Source organism: Rattus norvegicus, chromosome 5 (assembly GCF_021556685.1).
Source record: "Rattus norvegicus strain SHRSP/BbbUtx chromosome 5, alternate assembly SHRSP_T2T, whole genome shotgun sequence".
Lineage (NCBI taxonomy): Eukaryota > Metazoa > Chordata > Mammalia > Rodentia > Muridae > Rattus > Rattus norvegicus.
The window spans coordinates 72,699,363-72,718,704 of record NC_141538.1 but is presented as its reverse complement, the minus strand read 5'-3'; the positions used below and the strand labels follow the sequence as shown (position 1 = coordinate 72,718,704).

Below are 19,342 nucleotides of genomic sequence, written 5' to 3'. Positions count from 1 at the left end.
GAGTAATATTCTATTGTGTAGATGTACCACATTTTCTGTATCCATTCCTCTGTTGAAGGGCATCTGGGTTCTTTCGAGTTTCTGGCTATTATAAATAAGGCTGCGATGAACATAGTGGAGCACGTGTCTCTTTTATATGTTGAGGCATCTTTTGGGTATATGCCCAAGAGAGGTATAGCTGGATCCTCAGGCAGTTCAATGTCCAATTTTCTGAGGAACCTCCAGACTGATTTCCAGAATGGTTTTACCAGTCTGCAATCCCACCAACAATGGAGGAGTGTTCCTCTTTCTCCACATCCTCGCCAGCATCTGCTGTCACCTGAGTTTTTGATCTTAGCCATTCTCACTGGTGTGAGGTGAAATCTCAGGGTTGTTTTGATTTGCATTTCCCTTATGACTAAAGATGTTGAACATTTCTTTAGGTGTTTCTCAGCCATTCGGCATTCCTCAGCTGTGAATTCTTTGTTTAGCTCTGAACCCCATTTTTTAATAGGGTTATTTGTTTCCCTGCGGTCTAACTTCTTGAGTTCTTTGTATATTTTGGATATAAGGCCTCTATCTGTTGTAGGATTGGTAAAGATCTTTTCCCAATCTGTTGGTTGCCGTTTTGTCCTAACCACAGTGTCCTTTGCCTTACAGAAGCTTTGCAGTTTTATGAGATCTCATTTGTCGATTCTTGATCTTAGAGCGTAAGCCATTGGTGTTTTGTTCAGGAAATTTTTTCCAGTGCCCATATGTTCCAGATGCTTCCCTAGTTTTTCTTCTATTAGTTTGAGTGTGTCTGGTTTGATGTGGAGGTCCTTGATCCACTTGGACTTAAGCTTTGTACAGGGTGATAAGCATGGATCGATCTGCATTCTTCTACATGTTGACCTCCAGTTGAACCAGCACCATTTGCTGAAAATGTTACCTTTTTTCCATTGGATGGTTTTGGCTCCTTTGTCAAAAATCAAGTGACCATAGGTGTGTGGGTTCATTTCTGGGTCTTCAATTCTATTCCATTGGTCTATCTGTCTGTCTCTGTACCAATACCATGCAGTTTTTATCACTATTGCTCTGTAATACTGCTTGAGTTCAGGGATAGTGATTCCCCCTGAAGTCCTTTTGTTGTTGAGGATAGCTTTAGCTATCCTGGGTTTTTTTTTATTCCAGATGAACTTGCAAATTGTTCTGTCTAACTCTTTGAAGAATTGGATTGGTATTTTGATGAGGATTGCATTGAATCTGTAGATTACTTTTGGTAAAATGGCCATTTTTACTATATTAATCCTGCCAATCCATGAGCATGGGAGATCTTTCCATCTTCTGAGGTCTTCTTCAATTTCTTTCTTCAGTGTCTTGAAGTTCTTATTGTACAGATTTTTTTTTTTTTCGGAGCTGGGGACCGAACCCAGGGCCTTGCGCTTCCTAGGTAAGCGCTCTACCACTGAGCTAAATCCCCAACCCCTGTCCAGATCTTTTACTTGCTTGGTTAAAGTCACACCGAGATACTTTATATTATTTGGGTCTATTATTAAGGGTGTCGTTTCCCTAATTTCTTTCTCGGCTTATTTCTCTTTTGTATAGAGGAAGGCAACTGGTTTATTTGAGTTAATTTTATACCCAGCCACTTTGCTGAAGTTGTTTATCAGCTTTAGTAGTTCTCTGGTGGAACTTTTGGGATCACTTAAATATACTATCATATCATCTGCAAATAGTGATACTTTGACCTCTTCTTTTCCGATCTGTATCCCCTTGATCTCCTTTTGTTGTCTGATTGCTCTGGCTAGAACTTCAAGAACTATATTGAATAAGTAGGGAGAGAGTGGGCAGCCTTGTCTAGTCCCTGATTTTAGTGGGATTGCTTCAAGTTTCTCTCCATTTAGTTTAATGTTAGCAACTGGTTTGCTGTATATGGCTTTTACTATGTTTAGGTATGGGCCTTGAATTCCTATTTTTTCCAAGACTTTTATCATGAAGGGGTGTTGAATTTTGTCAAATGCTTTCTCAGCATCTAATGAAATGATCATGTGGTTCTGTTCTTTCAGTTTGTTTATATAATGGATCACGGTGATGGTTTTCCGTATATTAAACCAGCCCTGCATGCCTGGGATGAAGCCTACTTGATCATGTTGGATGAGTGTTTTGATGTGCTCTTGAATTCGGTTTGCCAGAATTTTATTGAGTATTTTTGCGTCGATATTCATAAGGGAAATTGGTCTGAAGTTCTCTTTCTTTGTTGGGTCTTTGTGTGGTTTAGGTATAAGAGTAATTGTGGCTTCGTAGAAGGAATTCGGTAGCGCTCCATCTGTTTCAATTTTGTGGAATAGTTTGGATAATATTGGTATGAGGTCTTCTATGAAGGTTTGATAGAATTCTGCAGATAAACCCGTCTGGACCTGGGCTCTTTTTGGTTGGGAGACCTTTAATGACTGCTTCTATTTCCTTAGGAGTTATGGGGTTGTTTAACTGGTTTATCTGTTCCTGATTTAACTTCGATACCTGGTATCTGTCTAGGAAATTGACCATTTCCTGAAGATTTTCAAGTTTTATTGAATATAGGTTTTTATAGTAAGATCTGATGATTTTTTGAATTTCCTCTGAATCTGTAGTTATGTCTCCCTTTTCATTTCTGATTTTGTTAATTTGGACACACTCTCTGTGTCCTCTCGTTAGTCTGGCTAAGGGTTTATCTATCTTGTTGATTTTCTCAAAGAACCAACTTTTGGTTCTGTTGATTCTTTCTATGGTCCTTTTTGTTTCTACTTGGTTGATTTCAGCTCTGAGTTTGATTATTTCCTGCCTTCTACTCCTCCTGGGTGTATTTGCTTCTTTTTGCTCTAGAGCTTTTAGGTGTGCTGTCAAGCTGCTCACATATGCTCTTTCCTGTTTCTTTCTGCAGGCACACAGCACTATGAGTTTTCCTCTTAGCACAGCTTTCATTGTGTCCCATAAGTTTGGGTATGTTGTACCTTCATTTTCATTAAATTCTAAAAAGTTTTTAATTTCTTTCTTTATTTCTTCCTTGACTAGGTTATCATTGAGTAGTGCATTGTTCAATTTCCACGTATATGTGGGCATTCTTCCCTTATTGTTATTGAAGACCAGTTTTAGGCCGTGGTGGTCCGATAGCACGCATGGGATTATTTCTATCTTTCTGTACCTGTTGAGGCCCGTTTTTTGACCAATTATATGGTCAATTTTGGAGAAAGTACCATGAGGAGCTGAGAAGAAGGTATATCCTTTTGCTTTAGGATAGAATGTTCTATAAATATCCGTTAAGTCCATTTGGCTCATGACTTCTCTTAGTCTGTCTACATCTCTGTTTAATTTCTGTTTCCATGATCTGTCCATTGATGAGAGTGGGGTGTTGAAATCTCCCACTATTATTGTGTGAGGTGCAATGTGTGTTTTGAGCTTTAGTAAGGTTTCTTTTACATATGTAGGTGCCCTTGTATTTGGGGCATAGATATTTAGGATTGAGAGTTCATCTTGGTGGATTTTTCCTTTGATGAATATGAAGTGTCCTTCCTTATCTTTTTTGATGACTTTTAGTTGGAAATTGATTTTATTTGATATTAGAATGGCTACTCCAGCTTGCTTCTTCTGACCATTTGCTTGGAAAATTGTTTTCCAGCCTTTCACTCTGAGGTAATGTCTGTCTTTGTCTCTGAGGTGTGTTTCCTGTAGGCAGTAGAATGCAGGGTCCTCGTTGCGTATCCAGTTTGTTAATCTATGTCTTTTTATTGGGGAGTTGAGGCCATTGATATTGAGAGATATTAAGGAATAGTGATTATTGCTTCCCGTTATATTCATATTTGGAAGTGAGGTTATGTTTGTGTGCTTTCATTCTCTTTGTTTTGTTGCCAAGATGATTAGTTTCTTGCTTCTAGGGTATAGCTTGCCTCCTTATGTTGGGCTTTACCCTTTATTATCCTTTGTAGTGCTGGACTTGTAGAAAGATATTGTGTAAATTTGGTTTTGTCATGGAATATCTTGGTTTCTCCATCTATGTTAATTGAGAGTTTTGCAGGATACAGTAACCTGGGCTGGCATTTGTGTTCTCTTAGGGTCTGTATGATATCTGTCCAGGATCTTCTGGCCTTCATAGTTTCTGGCGAAAAGTCTGGTGTGATTCTGATAGGTCTGCCTTTATATGTTACTTGACCTTTTTCCCTTACTGCTTTTAATATTCTTTCTTTATTTTGTGCGTTTGGTGTTTTGACAATTATGTGACGGGAGGTGTTTCTTTTCTGGTCCAATCTATTTGGAGTTCTGTAGGCTTCTTGTATGCCTATGGGTATCTCTTTTTTTAGGTTAGGGAAGTTTTCTTCTATGATTTTGTTGAAGATATTTACTGGTCCTTTGAGCTGGGAGTCTTCACTCTCTTCTATACCTATTATCCTTAGGTTTGATCTTCTCATTGAGTCCTGGATTTCCTGTATGTTTTGGACCAGTAGCTTTTTCCGCTTTACATTATCTTTGACAGTTGAGTCAATGATTTCTATGGAATCTTCTGCTCCCGAGATTCTCTCTTCCATCTCTTGAATTCTGTTGGTGAAGCTTGTATCTACAGCTCCTTGTCTTTTCTTTTGATTTTCTATATCCAGGGTTGTTTCCATGTGTTCTTTCTTGATTGCTTCTGTTTCCATTTTTAATTCCTTCAACTGTTTGATTGTGTTTTCCTGGAATTCTTTCAGGGATTTTTGCGATTCCTCTCTGTAGGCTTCTACTTGTTCTCTAAGGGAGTTCTTTATGTCTTTCTTGAAGTCCTCCAGCATCATGATCAAATATGATTTTGAAACTAGGTCTTGCTTTTCTGGTGTGTTTGGATATTCCGTGTTTGCTTTGGTGGGAGAATTGGGCTCCGATGATGCCAAGTAGTCTTGGTTTCTGTTGCTTGGGTTCCTGCGCTTGCCTCTCGCCATCAGATTATCTCTAGTGTTACTTTGTTCTGCTATTTCTGACAGTGGCTAGACTGTCCTATAACCTGTGTGTCAGGAGTGCTGTAGACCTGTTTTCCTGTTTTCTTTCAGCCAGTTATGGGGACAGAGTGTTCTGCTTTCGGGCGTGGAGTTTTTCCTCTCTACAGGTCTTCAGCTGTTCCTGTGGGCCTGTGTCTTGAGTTCACCAGGCAGGTTTCTTGCAGGGGAAAAGTTGGTCCTACCTGTGGTTCCAAGGCTCAAGTTTGCTCATGGGGTACTGCCTAAGTCCTCTCCGCTGTGGCAGCAACCGGGAAAATCTGTGCCGCTCCTTCCGGGAGCCTCCGTGCACCAGGGTTTCAGATGACGTTTGGTGTTTTCCTCTGGCGCCTGGATGTGCACAGAGTGCAGTCTCTTCTGGTTTCCCAGGCGTGTCCGCCTGTCTGAAGGTTCAGCTCTCCCTCCCACGGGATTTGGTTGCAGAGAACTGTTTATCCGGTCTGTTTCCTTCAGGTTCCGGCAGTGTCTCAGGCGCAGGGGTCCTGCCGCTCCCGGGCACTCCCCTATGGGAACCCAGAGTCCTTATACAGTTGCCTCTTGGGCCAGAGATGTGGGCAGGGGTGGGCAGTGTTGGTGGTCTCCTCCGCTCTGCAGCCTCAGGAGTGCCCACCTGATCAGGCGGTGAGGTCTCTCTCCCACGGGGTTTGGGAGCAGGGAGCTGCTGCGGTCCGGGATCCGCCTGTGTGGGACTTCCGGTAAACACAGGAAGTGCCCGGCCTTAGAGGAATTTTGCCTCTGTGTGTCCTGAGTTCACCAGGCAGGTTTCTTGCAGGGGAAAAGTTGGTCCTACCTGCAGTTCCAAGGCTCAAGTTTGCTCGTGGGGTACTGCCTAAGTCCTCTCCGCTGTGGCAGCAACCGGGAAGATCTGCGCCGCTCTTTCCAGGAGCCTCCGTGCACCAGGGTTCCAGATGGCGTTTGGTGTTTTCCTCTGGCGCCTGGATGTGCACAGAGTGCAGTCTCTTCTGGTTTCCCAGGCGTGTCCGCCTCTCTGAAGGTTCAGCTCTCCATCCCACGGGATTTGGGTGCAGAGAACTGTTTATCCGGTCTGTTTCCTTCAGGTTCCGGCAGTGTCTCAGGCGCAGGGGTCCTGCCGCTCCCGGGCCCTCCCCTACGGGAACCCAGAGGCCTTATACAGTTGCCTCTTGGGCCAGGGATGTGGGCAGGGGTGAGCAGTGTTGGTGGTCTCCTCCGCTCTGCAGCCTCAGGAGTGCCCACCTGATCAGGCGGTGAGGTCTCTCTCCCACGGGGTTTGGGAGCAGAGAGCTGCTTTCTTTTGGTTTTCTATATCCAGGGTTGTTTCCATGTGTTCTTTCTTGATTGCTTCTATTTCCATTTTTAATTCCTTCAACTGTTTGATTGTGTTTTCCTGGAATTCTTTCAGGGATTTTTGTGACTCTTCTCTATGGGCTTCTACTTGTTTATTTATGATTTCCTGGAATTCTTTCAGGGATTTTTGCGATTCCTCTCTGTAGGCTTCTACTTGTTCTCTAAGGGAGTTCTTCACGTCTTTCTTGAAGTCCTCCAGCATCATGATCAAATATGATTTTGAAACTAGATCTTGCTTTTCTGGTGTATTTGGATATTCCATGTTTGTTTTGGTGGGAGAATTGGGCTCCTATGATGCCATGTAGTCTTGGTTTCTGTTGCTTGGGTTCCTGCGCTTGCCTCTCGCCATCAGATTATCTCTAGTGTTACTTTGTTCTGCTATTTCTGACAGTGGCGAGACTGTCCAATAAGCCTGTGTGTCAGGAGTGCTGTAGACCTGTTTTCCTCTCTTTCAGTCAGTTATGGGGACAGAGTGTTCTGCTTTCGGGCGTGTAGTTTTTCCTCTCTACAGGTCTTCAGCTGTTCCTGTGGGCCTGTGTCTTGAGTTCACCAGGCAGGTCACTTGCAGCAGAAAAGTTGGTCTTACCTGTGGTCCTGAGGCTCAAGTTCGCTTGCGGGGTGCTGCCCTCGGGCTCTCTGTGGCGGCAGCAACCAGGAAGATCTGCGCCGCCCCTTCCGGGAGCTTCAGTGCATCAGGGTTCCAGATGGCCTTTGGTGTTTTCCTCTGGCGTCCAAGATGTGTGTGCAGAGAGCAGTCTCTTCTGGTTTCCCAGGTTTGTCTGCCTCTCTGAAGGTTTAGCTCTCCCTCCCACGGGATTTGGGTGCAGAGAACTGTTTATCCAGTCTGTTTCCTTCAGGTTCCGGCGGTGTCTCAGGCAGGGGTCCTGCCGCTCCTTGGCCCTCCCCCACGGGAGCCCAGAGGCCTCATACAGTCTCCTCTTGGGCCAGGGATGTGGGCAGGGGTGGGCAGTGTTGGTGGTCTCTTCCGCTCTGCAGCCTTAGGAGTGCCCACCTGACCAGGCGGTTGGGTCTCTCTCTCACGGGGTCTGGGAGCAGAGAGCTGCTGCCCCATTAAAGTCTTATAGCAAAAGTGCTATGTCAATTTTAATGTTTATCATAAAGCTAAGGAATTCAAGTAAAGTTAGATTAGTTATGAATCACAATCCAAAATGGGCTTGCATACACCAATACATAAAGAAGCAGGTTGACTGAAAATTGGAATTCCCTGTCCTTTGATGTTGGTGACGATAATGGTGAGGATGACAAGAAATTGATGAGCAGCTCTCATGGTTCTTCCTGTTGTTAAATTTGACACAAGTGAAGGAAAGGGCAGATTGGTATTTCATAGATTATTGGAACACTTTATAAAATTATGGAACAGTCACAGTGCATATTGAAGCATTTCTTTCTTATTCTTTTTCTTCAACTCACATTGGAGGATTGCATTTATGAGTTCTGGAGGATCAGTTGTTGAACATGACCTTGTAAACCTCTTTCCAAATATAAGTGCCAGTCATAACTTCAGAATGGGTCATCAGAATGGGTCATTCCTGCTTTTCGTGTTTTTTAAAGTGGGATTATAGAGTTTTGCCTCTGGAGGCTGAAGCAGGATTTACATCTGCATATGTCTGACTCTCAGGGAGAGATCGTACAGTGCTGCTCATGAGATTATGGGGAGAGGAGACGGGTCTAAGATGCTTTCTCTTATGTACATACTGCACAACCATCAGTCCAGCAGTCCAACTTCAGTATCTCAGAATCTACACCCAGAGAGTAGAAATGATTTTATAACTCACAAGACTACTTTAAGAGCACTAGTAGATACTTGAAAGGACTATGCAAATGACTGTAGTTATGCTACTAATCCTGTGAGATTTTCAGATAAATTTAGAACAACACTTAAGTGAGATTTTCTGCTTACAGTGTATGAGCCTTAAACTCTTTTTCCACACTGTGTTATTATGAATGATAATATCTCTGTATTCAAACAACTATGGCAAGAATATACTAATTACAAGAGATAATTGGCTCTGACAACATTCTCCCTGGAGTTTTGGAAAGTTTTTTTTTTTTTTGGCTCTCTGTATTTATCTTTCTAACTTTGTTACAAATATTTAACTTTCCCCTAGTTCACTCAAATAATGATATAAATTGTCTTCACTTCCTTATGACCACCCCTTTGGATGATATTTCTGAAGCTTAAAATGAAAGCAAGCATTTACATCATAGCAAAGACTTGCAAGGAACTCTGGCCCGTTTTACATTTGTTTTCTAAGATTCAGCCAGAATCTTCGGACAAGACAGTGAGAATATTCTAGACAGGTGCATCTATTGGCTTTACCCGAGGTAAAAAACTATAGGTAAGTGGAATCCTGAATGAAATACAGGGAGCACATCCCATGCTATCACGTTCTCACTTGTTCCCCATTACTGCATCTCCACAATACGCAGAATAAAGAACGTTGCTTTTAGAACATGACGAAAGACAGCCGGGAAGGAACAGGTATGACTCCAAGAAGGAGAGGAAACTCTTCTGCAGGCTCAGAGCCGCAGGGTTGTATCATGTTCTGTTGTTTTGTTCTCTACATACTGAGTTTGATGTTATGAAGAAGCTATCAACTTAGATAGTTTGTGAGGAGGCAGCAACCCCCACCTGCACACATTAGAAGCTTCCTTCATTTGGTGTCATTGAGATTTGCATTTTAGAACACTGACTATTATCCACCAGAAAGGTCTTTGATAAGAGTTAATGTCATTTAAAGAAGAGGACAGAAAAGAAGATCTTTGTGTATTCCAAAATCAAGTTCAATTTCTTTTTCCAGCATCATTTTTGCCTCTTTAAAGGCATTTATTTTGATTTATCTCTGCCTTCTCCAGCAAACAGAATAGATACTAGTCTCCTTTGTCTGGAGCCTAGAAACACCGTGAAACAGCTGTGATCTCTTTTCTTTAGTAGCAAGTAGCATAGGCACTATTAATATACACACAATATACTGAAAAAATTCCCATGCTTAATTTGTAAAGCCACAATATAATTTGATTATATCTCTGACCACAATGCCTAAAAAACAATTTTTAAGTAGTTGAGATATAGTCACAATGATGAATTTGTTTCAAATTATAGTAAAATATGATTCCTATCTCTGAATGTGAATGAATTTATATTATATGTAATTCTCTGTAAATGTAAATAACCATAAACTACCTTCTTCTAAAATTACTTTCTGGCTTTCCCTGAGCCAGAATTACTATAATTAAAGCCTCTTTATTCTTGTTTATTATTTGCCAAGGAACATTACACTGGGTTTGAGACTCTTCCCTGCAACGATTTATGACCCAAGGAAGAATCTAATATGTTTTAATTCCTATACTCTACCATAAGTTGAGTATAAATGATCACATCAAAACTTAGCCCAGACTGATGAGCCTATCTTAGTGTCATGTATAAGATTTAAGCTGGGGGAAACTAGAAACTAGAAATTTAGCATAGTGCCATGTAGCAGTGGCCAGGGTCACACATGTATACTCTGATGTGCTAACTTATTATGTCCAGTAGACACTGGGGTCCTTCTATGTGACTATCGGGGGGCATTTTCTACCCGGTGAGCAATGCTGTGACAAACTTACTGCTTTCAGGAGGTAGAGGGGCTGGAGATGGCCAAGAGGACAGAAATAACCTTTCTTTTAAAAGAGAAAAAGAATAGAAAAGGCATGAATAACAAAAGAATTAGGTTCCTATGTTGCCTGGGGCACCAAACCCTGAACTTAAACAATTATCCCAGTTCCCCAATCAGGAAGAATTGACTTTCATACTCAAAAGTGAAAGAGACCAGAAAACCCAGAGAGAATTGTGCAGTTCATGTAACGAGTGACAGTAGTTGGTTTAATAGCTCAGTACAGCCAGCACTAACTGTGATGTGCCCAGCAAAGCCCTAACTTGACCCTCGAGCTGAAATTGGGTAGATACACTTGGTTTCCACTCACAGAATTGAGCTGAGAACTTAGAGGCAATAGGCAGATTGGAGAAATAAAAGTCTCCGGATACCAAGTTGACCTAATATAAACTGTGTCTCTATTGCTTGAACAAGATGAATTTTGAGTTCCTATTTCTGTGACTCAAAGAAGGAAGGAGTGGCTGCCCTGAAGAGTGAGTGCCGATGTGCCGCTGACAGTTGAGTGTGGATGAGAAAGGGACAATTCATCAGAATGGCACTGTATTGATTTATTTCTAAGGTTTTCATTCTGAATGTTTCCTTGGTAAAACTTCAGTGGCTCCTGATAGCTTCAAGCACACATTACAATTCCTTCACCTTGCATTTAATATACTCCACAGATTTGCATGTCTGCATTTCTTGCCCTACCCAACCAGATGCTGTGCTCCTGCATTCCCGATATACATGGCCTCTTCTCTAGATGTCCCGAGGACACATTTTGGCCTCATTCAATTGCCTAAGACCATGTGATGGAATCCTTTGATAGTCCTTTCTCCACAAGCTCCCTCCCACTCTTTGAATTCTGTGTTTACTCACTGATCAATTCAGATGCTTTCCGGGGAAAAGTAAATGGTTTCCTACCAACATACCTCACCATAGAGTGTTGCCATGACACTTTTACCAGTGACCATATTGTGTTCCAGCACTCCACACACTCAAGTGGATTCTCTAAAGCAAGAAGAGATGGGCCTCCTACAAAAAGAGAAATTTACAGTGGCCCACAAATTCTGCTACAAAGCAGAGTCCACAATCCACCATAAGAAACATAAAGGTCAATGGGGAGCAACCCCTTGATTCTTCTACAGCAGTGGTTCTTAACCTTCCTAATGCTGTGACCCTTTAATTGAGCTTCTTATGTTGTGTTGACCCCAAACCATAACATTATTTTTGTTGCTACTGTGACTTTGCTACTGTTATGGATTATAATGTAAATATCTGTTTTATAGAATATCTGATATACCATCTCCAAAGGTCTATTGATCCACAGTTTGAGAAATGCTGTTATAGTAGGTTTTTTTTTTGTTGTTGTTCTGTTTTGTTTTGCTTTGTATGTGTTATGAGCATGGCAGCTTATCACCAGGAAAGAATGCTGAGAATAAGAATGTTTCTCCTAAAGACAGTGAATTGAGTAGGAGCCATGCTCATCTCTGTCCAATTAGACACAGACTCTTGGGTGAACAGCTGACCCTGGGAACTGCTTTTTTTTTTCTTTTCTTTTTTTCAGAGCTGGGGACTGAACCCCGTGCCTTGCGCTTGCTAGGCAAGTGCTCTACCACTGAGCTAAATCCCCAACCCGCTGGGAACTGCTTTTTATTCTCTCCCATTGCTGACCCTGGGAACTGCCCTCCACTCTATGACTTCCTATAGAATTAAAAACTGTTGCCTTGAAAACATTTTTTTCTAAACAGCTTTTATTTACTTTTTCTTTTACTGCTTTTCTTTTTCCTCTAGCCCATTATTTATTGTTTTTATGGTGAATTGGTCAAGTTTCCTCTTTGTTACACATACGGTTGTCTCTAACATTAAAATTGTTTTTTATTGGTGTTCCATAAAAGTATGCCTTATGTGTATGCCCTATGCCCTATGTGTATGCCCTATGCCCTATGTGTATGCCCTATGTGTATGCCTAAGTGTATGCCCTATGTGTGTGCCCTATGTGTATGCCCTATGTGTATGCCTATGTGTATGCCCTATGTGTATGCCCTATGTGTATGCCCTATGTGTATGCCCTATGTGTATGCCCTATGTGTATGCCTATGTGTATGCCCTATGTGTATGCCCTATGTGTATGCCTATGTGTATGCCCTATGTGTATGCCCTATGTGTATGCCTATGTGTATGCCCTATGTGTATGCCCTATGTGTATGCCCTATGCCCTATGTGTATGCCCTATGTGTATGCCCTATGTGTATGCCCTATGTGTATGCCCTATGTGTATGCCCTATGTATATGCCTCCTTTAGGTTTTACTTGTATTTTTACCCCTCTCTGCCTTTTTTGACTTAAGCCTTTGTTAATTGTTCTCTGTATTTTATTTTCTACTTCCCTATGGACTATTTTCTGTGGTTGTAAAATCCTCCTGTCCTTATCTACACTCTGATTTCATTAACTCCTGAAACTCACACTTCCTTTGGATTTATCACTAAAAGCACATGAATCCTGGTGAAATATTAATTCTTACATTTTATTATGCCTTATTAGAAATCACTTTTACTAGCAATCTGTTTATATTGTTGTATATATTTAGTTCGATTTCAAATTCTGAAAACTTTGTCAGGTACATATTCATGTGACAGAGTTGTCACTGAGTTCATGAATATCCAATGTGTCGATAGCCTCTTTTGTCCACAGGCAATGTCATAATTAATGATGTCAAGCCAGATCTCCAAAAGAGCTTAGCTAGAATGTGCTCCTAGGGCTGAGCACTAGGTCCACTAGGTCCAATCCACCGTGTGCTCTCTCTCTCTCTCTCTCTCTCTCTCTCTCTCTCTCTCTCTCTCTCTGTGTATGTGGGTACGTGTGTGTGTGTGGTGTGTGTGTATGTGTGGTGTATGAGTGTGTGGTGTGTATATGTTTGATTTGTGTGTGTGAGTGTGTGGTGTGTATGTGTGTCTGTGTGTGTGTGTGTATACCTGTATATGTCCATCCCCTATTCAATCTTTGCTGTTGTTTTGTTTTTAAGTATGAGTGCATGTGTGCATATGTGTGTGTGTGGTGTGTATATGTGTGGTTTGTGTGGTATGTATGTGTGTGATGTGTATATGTGTGTGGTGTGTGTGTATGTGTATCTGGATATGTCCATCCCCTATTCAACCTTTGCTGTTGTTTTTAAGTATGAGTGCATGTGTGCATGTGTGTGTGTGTGTGTGTGTGTGTCTGTGTGTGTGTGTGTCTGTGTGTGTGGTGTGTACACACATACACCACAGACACATGCATGCCATGGTGTAGTTGTAGAATCCAGAGGACCACTTGTAGAACGTGGTCCTCTCCTGCTACCCCGTGCATCCTGGCTGTGGCAATCCAGGTTGTCAGGCTTGGCGGCAGACCCCACCGAGCCATCTCATTGGTCTCCTATTCAATTAGAATGCAGAGAAAGCCTTTCCAGCACACTCATGGATCTTCTCACTAGGATCTTATCTGACCCACAGGCTTGCGATTATTTGATATGTGTGTTTGAATGATCGTGTTTCAACACGTGACGAACACGATTCAGATTATGTTCGACAATGTTTGTATAAGATATAGATTTTAATATTTAGGGAGCCAGCCAAATTATCTTGTAGTTTCCTCCCTGGGTTACAGAGTGAGTCCTCATCTCAAGAAAGGAGACAAACAAGCCAACAGGACCAAAACCCAAACCCAAACTAAAACAACGAAAAACAAAACAAGCAAGCAAGCAAACAAAACCCCCAAACCAAAACAGCAATTGAGAAAACAAAGAAAAGGTGACTGAAACCCATAGTTTTATTTTATTACTATCCATTCATAACTATCATAAACTGAGACAAAACATTGTATTATAAACAATACCCAACAAAGGACTTTTTTTTTTTTGCAGAAATCCATGCCATTAGACATTCATTTCCAGCCAGTTAATCCAGGACCTGTAGATGTAGCAATAAAACTCTTTGGAATCTAAAGATTTGCTCTCTTAATGGAGAAAATTCACACAGGAATTTCTTAGGTAAGGACTAGATTTGTGGTGAGAAACTTACACACAAAAATAACAAAATGGACTCAGCAGATTGTATTTACACATACACACATATATGTAATGTGAATAATTAAAGAAAAATGTCTATCAACTTGAGTAAGGGGTTATGAAAGAGGTTCAAGAAAGGGGAGCTGGGAAGGAACGAAGTATAGCTGCTAATTAAAAATTAACAGTATTGAAAAAATAGCTTCCCAATTTATGCTGTGACCTCTCAATACAAGCCAAGTGTGGGTCCTGGAATGTGGACCACTGGACTGCATACCCTGTGCTGCCAGTGGGTGCTAAGCTTTAGGGAAGTGTCAAGACATCGATCAGGGGGTGGAAACACAGCCTAGGATGTGGAGGGCTGAAGCTGGAGTTCCCAGGCTTTTGGGTATCCAGTCACCACTGGAAAACCACACAGAGGAGTGGAGAACAAAGGGTCAGGGGTCCACAGGCCTGCGAAAGGCTCGACGGGGGCTCCCATACTCCTGGACATCTAGGTGTTGTTGGGTCTCAAGGAGTTGGGGACCTGTGGGCTGAAGACATCAATGAGCCTGGGGCCGGAGGAATGGGAACTCCGGCTTAGCTCACTGCTGATTGTCCTTAGCTTGGCGATGGTTGCCTGGGGGCACAGACGGGTCTTCTGCAGGTGCGGCTTGGCAGTCTAAGGTCTTCTTCCTGCTCCTCACAGCAGTTCATGATGAAAGAGACAGTCATTGGTTCCCAACTCTTTATTGGTTGTTTTTCAGGAAAAATGAGTGCACACCACCTCCTGAGCGTGGACCAGAGATTAAAAGCTTTTGCAGGCCAGAATGTCTTGGAAAGGAAGCTTATTGGCTAAACTCTTAGGTTCTCTAGATACCTCATTATCATGGAGAACTCTGTTCTGAGCTACTTGACTACAGGTCACGTTTTCTATGTGGGCAGTGTGGCACATGTTCCAGGCCAGGGATCTAGAAGGGGACAGGGGACAGTCTCAGGTGTGGACCTGGGTTCTGGGGCCTCAGATCCACTCAATCTTACCAAGTTTCCTGGTGTGGTCCACTGTCCCACAGCTCCTCCTTTTCTCTTTATGAAGGAGAGGTATCATTGGAATGACTGTCTCTTATGTTACTTATAGTGAAAATTTTGGGTAGAGTGGGGGTGTAGGCATCAAAATAAAGCACAACATAAGCCAGAAGAGTAACACAACATAAGAGGGGTAACAAGGGGTGGGGTTGGGAAGACAAGGGACTATTGAACAAATTAATTGTTCAGTGTGTTGTACAGTTTGTGAGGATAGTAACATCAATTTTATATAGATATCAGGCAAGTTTTCCCAAGTTCGGTAGGCAGTAGGCTCAGGCAAGAGAATTCATCTGTCTCTGGAAGGTCATTTGTGGGTCTCATCTCATGAGTTTGTCATCTGTGGGAATCAGCATTTGTCTGTCTCCCAAGTCTCAGTCAGATGCTGTGTCAAGACAAAGGCAGGTCCAAGGAGAGGGCAGGGTGGTTTCCATCTGACCTGTAGAGGCAGGGTTGTCTTTTCCCTTTGGTAGAACAGTCACAACGGGAGAGCAGAACCCTAGCAGGGGATGTCTACACAGGGTGGGGAGAGTATTTTAAGCCTGTGACAGTTTGCTTGGGAGCCCATCTTGATCTATTGTTAAGGTCCTAGAAAAAAGGCAAGGGTGTTTGAGGAATTTAGTTCTGGAAGGCATCCTTAGAGTGGGGATTGACCTGTGTTGTTCTAAGGAAAGTAGAGGGAAGAGTTGAGAGTGTCTCTGTTTCAGTTAGCTGAGAAGAAAATATCATGTTAATTATGTAACTGGAATAGGTAGTAACAGCTTGTCTGTAAAAGAAAACTGGTTGTCAATGAAAGATTTAATAATGGTTATCAGTGTAGTTGGTTTGACCTGCAGGAGTAGATTAAATATGATTTTTGAACCTTAAAAGAAATTTTGAACAAATTGAAAAATTTTAGGACAATTTAAATTTAGAAGATATGAATGCTAGGGGGAAAAACATTTAAATAAAGAAGCATGGAAAAATTTGGGTTAAGGGTTTTAGGTGTGTTTTTCTGAATTCTCAGCAGCAAGGTCTTATCCATTGTCCTTTCTTGGTGGGCTCATTTTGCCTAGGTGTGTGGGGGTGTGGCCTGCTCTGCGATGCCACAGCTGTGGCTGTCTGCTCACATTTCCTATGGGAGACATGTGACACGTGTTCCAGACTAGGAATCTACAGGGACAGGCAGACAACTACTGTCTTAGATGGCTACCTGAGTGCTGGTGTCTCAGACCCACTCAACCTTACCAAGTTTCCTGGCATAGTCCAGGGTCCCACAGCCAAGAGCAACAGCAGCAACAACAACAGCAGCAGCAACAACAACAATGATTATTTTGTGAAATGTGTCTTGTAAACTTTGCATCATATAATGTAAATATTGCATCTCTATTATCCCCAGAGTTCTGCTAGAAGACGGTCATATTCATATGGCAAGAACCAATGACTCCATGTTGACAGAATTTCTCTTGGTGGGGCTTTCTGATCACCCAAAGCTCCAGACAGTTTTATTTGCGCTGGTTTTGTGCATGTATCTGATGATCCTGCTTGGTAATGGGATTCTTATCTCCGTTGTCATTTATGACATACACCTTCACACTCCCATGTATTTCTTCCTCTGTAATCTTTCCTTCCTGGATATCTGCTACACAAGCTCTTCTGTGCCCCTAATTCTCAGTAGCTTCCTGTCAGTAAAGAAGAGAGTTTCATTCCCTGAGTGTCTGATTCAAATGTTCTTCTCCTTTGCCATGGGTGCTACAGAATGTGTGCTTCTAGGGACGATGGCACTTGACCGCTTTATGGCCATCTGTTACCCACTGAGGTATCCTGTGATCATGAGCAAGGGTACCTATGTGCCCATGGCTGTTGGCTGCTGGGTCGCTGGGATTGTTGACTCACTGGTGCAGACATCTCTTGCAGTGCAATTACCGTTCTGTACTGATAACGTCATTCACCACTTTGTCTGTGAGATTCTGGGCATTCTAGAACTGGCCTGTGCAGATATTTCAATCAATGTGATCAGCCTCACAGGGTCAAATCTCCTCTTTCTAGCAGTTCCGTTGTTAGTTATTGCCGTTTCTTACGTATTCATCATTGTCACTATTTTGAGGATCCCTTCTGCTGAAGGAAAACGGAAGGCCTTCTCCACCTGCTCTGCCCACCTCACCGTGGTAATTATCTTCTATGGGACCATCTTCTCCATGTACGCAAAGCCCAAGGTTAAAGACACTGCTGGGGCAGGCCACCAAAGTGTGATGGAGGCTCTCATCTCCCTGTTCTATGGAGTGATGACTCCCATGCTCAATCCTCTCATCTACAGTCTGAGGAATAAGGATGTGAAGGCTGCTGTTCAGAACATGTTGGGGAGGAGAACGCTGGATAGGACATAACCGATAATTTACTCTACAGGACTTGCTACTGGAAGTTGTTTATAAACACGGAGTTCACAGAGATCAAAATGCCACATGAGAATTAAAAACCATTAAGGATATTTTTTGTTGCTTTTGATAGAGTTAAGTTTTTGTTCTAAATACAGTAATGAGACATTGATGTTTGGAAAACAAAGTCTTACAGAAGTGCAAGAAAAATATTTTAATAATTACTAGGAAAGAAAATAAACAGACATTCAGAAACTAATAGGCAAAATGGATTCTCAAAAGCACTTTATAATCTGTGGTAGGTGTGCTATCGATGAGTACATGCTATGAGACATTTTATTTTATTTGCTCACCTGTTTATTATTTCCATACAGCACCCATGTGAATTTCCTGATGATAGAATCTTATCTGTATATTCTACAATAACCCAACTTGTAACAGAGCCTGGGCCATAATAAATGCTAAATATTTTTAAATAAATGCATGAATCACCTGATATATGATTTTAGAAGTTTATATCTGTCATAGTAAAATTTACTAAAAAAGAAAATTAATAAAATGAACTATTTTAAATAAAATATATTGTATCTATTGGTATTTTTGTCACGCAGTATTATTTAGTAGCTAAGGCATGACCACTTGTTCGCATTCAGGGGAAAAGTTAGAGCCATAGCGAAGCTGGAAGCACAGCGGGGATGCAATAGTAATAAGGTTACCCAGCATCGGCCTGGCAGTGGCCTTTCAGGTTTGGTGCCGATTGGGCAATCCTAGAACTCTTCTTGCATTGCACTTGAGCATTCTAGAGGAACGAAGTGGGTTTTCAGAACCGTTGTTTGGTTTGACAGCACATATTTTTGCACAACTGAACCTCAAACACATGCTATCTACACCCTGGAGGCACAGGCTTGAATATAACAATTGTCAGGAAAGCAGTGGATATGTTCCATGACCTAGACATGTCGATAGAGTGATTTCACATGAGATGGGTCAGGCAACTGCTTTTAGTTGTAGCATATCTTCTAGCTCAATAGAAACATACGGGCTACCACCTGCTCATAAGACTTGAGTATATCACGTTCATCATCACGTTCTTCTTCTCCCCAAACATAGATTCAAAGGTTCTTTGGGAGAAATAATCTGTATTTTTAATCATTTAAGGTTCTAACAAAAAATGTGTAAAATATACTGAAGTAAACAATTTCATCAAGAGTCCATATACATTATAACCACAATCAAGGTAAGCAGTCAAGTCCACATTGTATTACTTCAGTCTGCATGTTTTAAGGAGATGTATCTATGTATAAGAAAAAAAAGGTTGAAATTAAAAGACAGAAATGCATTCTAAAGAAATTATTCAAACGCTGATATTTCTGTATTAATAACGAACATAGATTTATGATCAAATAAAATTATTTCTAATAAAAGGATAGTTATGTTATGATAGAAGGTTAATTTAACCAAGGTAATGTATAATGCTGAGTGTTAGGTCCCCTAAAAAAGCACTTTCAACAGGTAAGAAAGAAGCAATACAATGAACTTCACATTCTTCTTAAGTATTAAGACAGTAAACAAACGTTTATAATGGTATAAAATATTTGAGCAAAAATAAATTGCATTCTGACAGAATACACATTTTTCTAAAACACATGTAGATTTTTCACTTTATTCAAAAAATTAATTAATTAATTAATCAATTGATTAATTAGTTTTTACACTCCAGATTTTATTCCCCTCCAGGTCCATTCCCCCCCCAGACAGTTCCACATCCCATACCTTCTACAAGCCCCCCCCCATGTCTCCAGAAGGATGTCCTCACCCAACCCACCCCACCAGACCTCTAAACTTCCTGGGGCATCCAGTCTCTTGAGGGTTAGGTGCATCTTCTCTGACTGAATCCAGACCCAGGAGTCCTCTGCTGTATATGTATTGGAGGCCTCATCTCAGCTGG

General features: G+C 41.6%; 1 protein-coding gene across 1 annotated transcript; it reads left to right on the top strand.

The window, feature by feature from the left end:
- The first annotated feature begins 16,446 nt into the window (after positions 1–16,446).
- Positions 16,447–17,406, top strand: Or13c25 (olfactory receptor family 13 subfamily C member 25). Its single transcript, NM_001000400.1, is given in 1 exon segment — positions 16,447–17,406. A coding segment is annotated over 1 exon segment (960 nt).
- Positions 17,407–19,342: the final 1,936 nt, after the last annotated feature.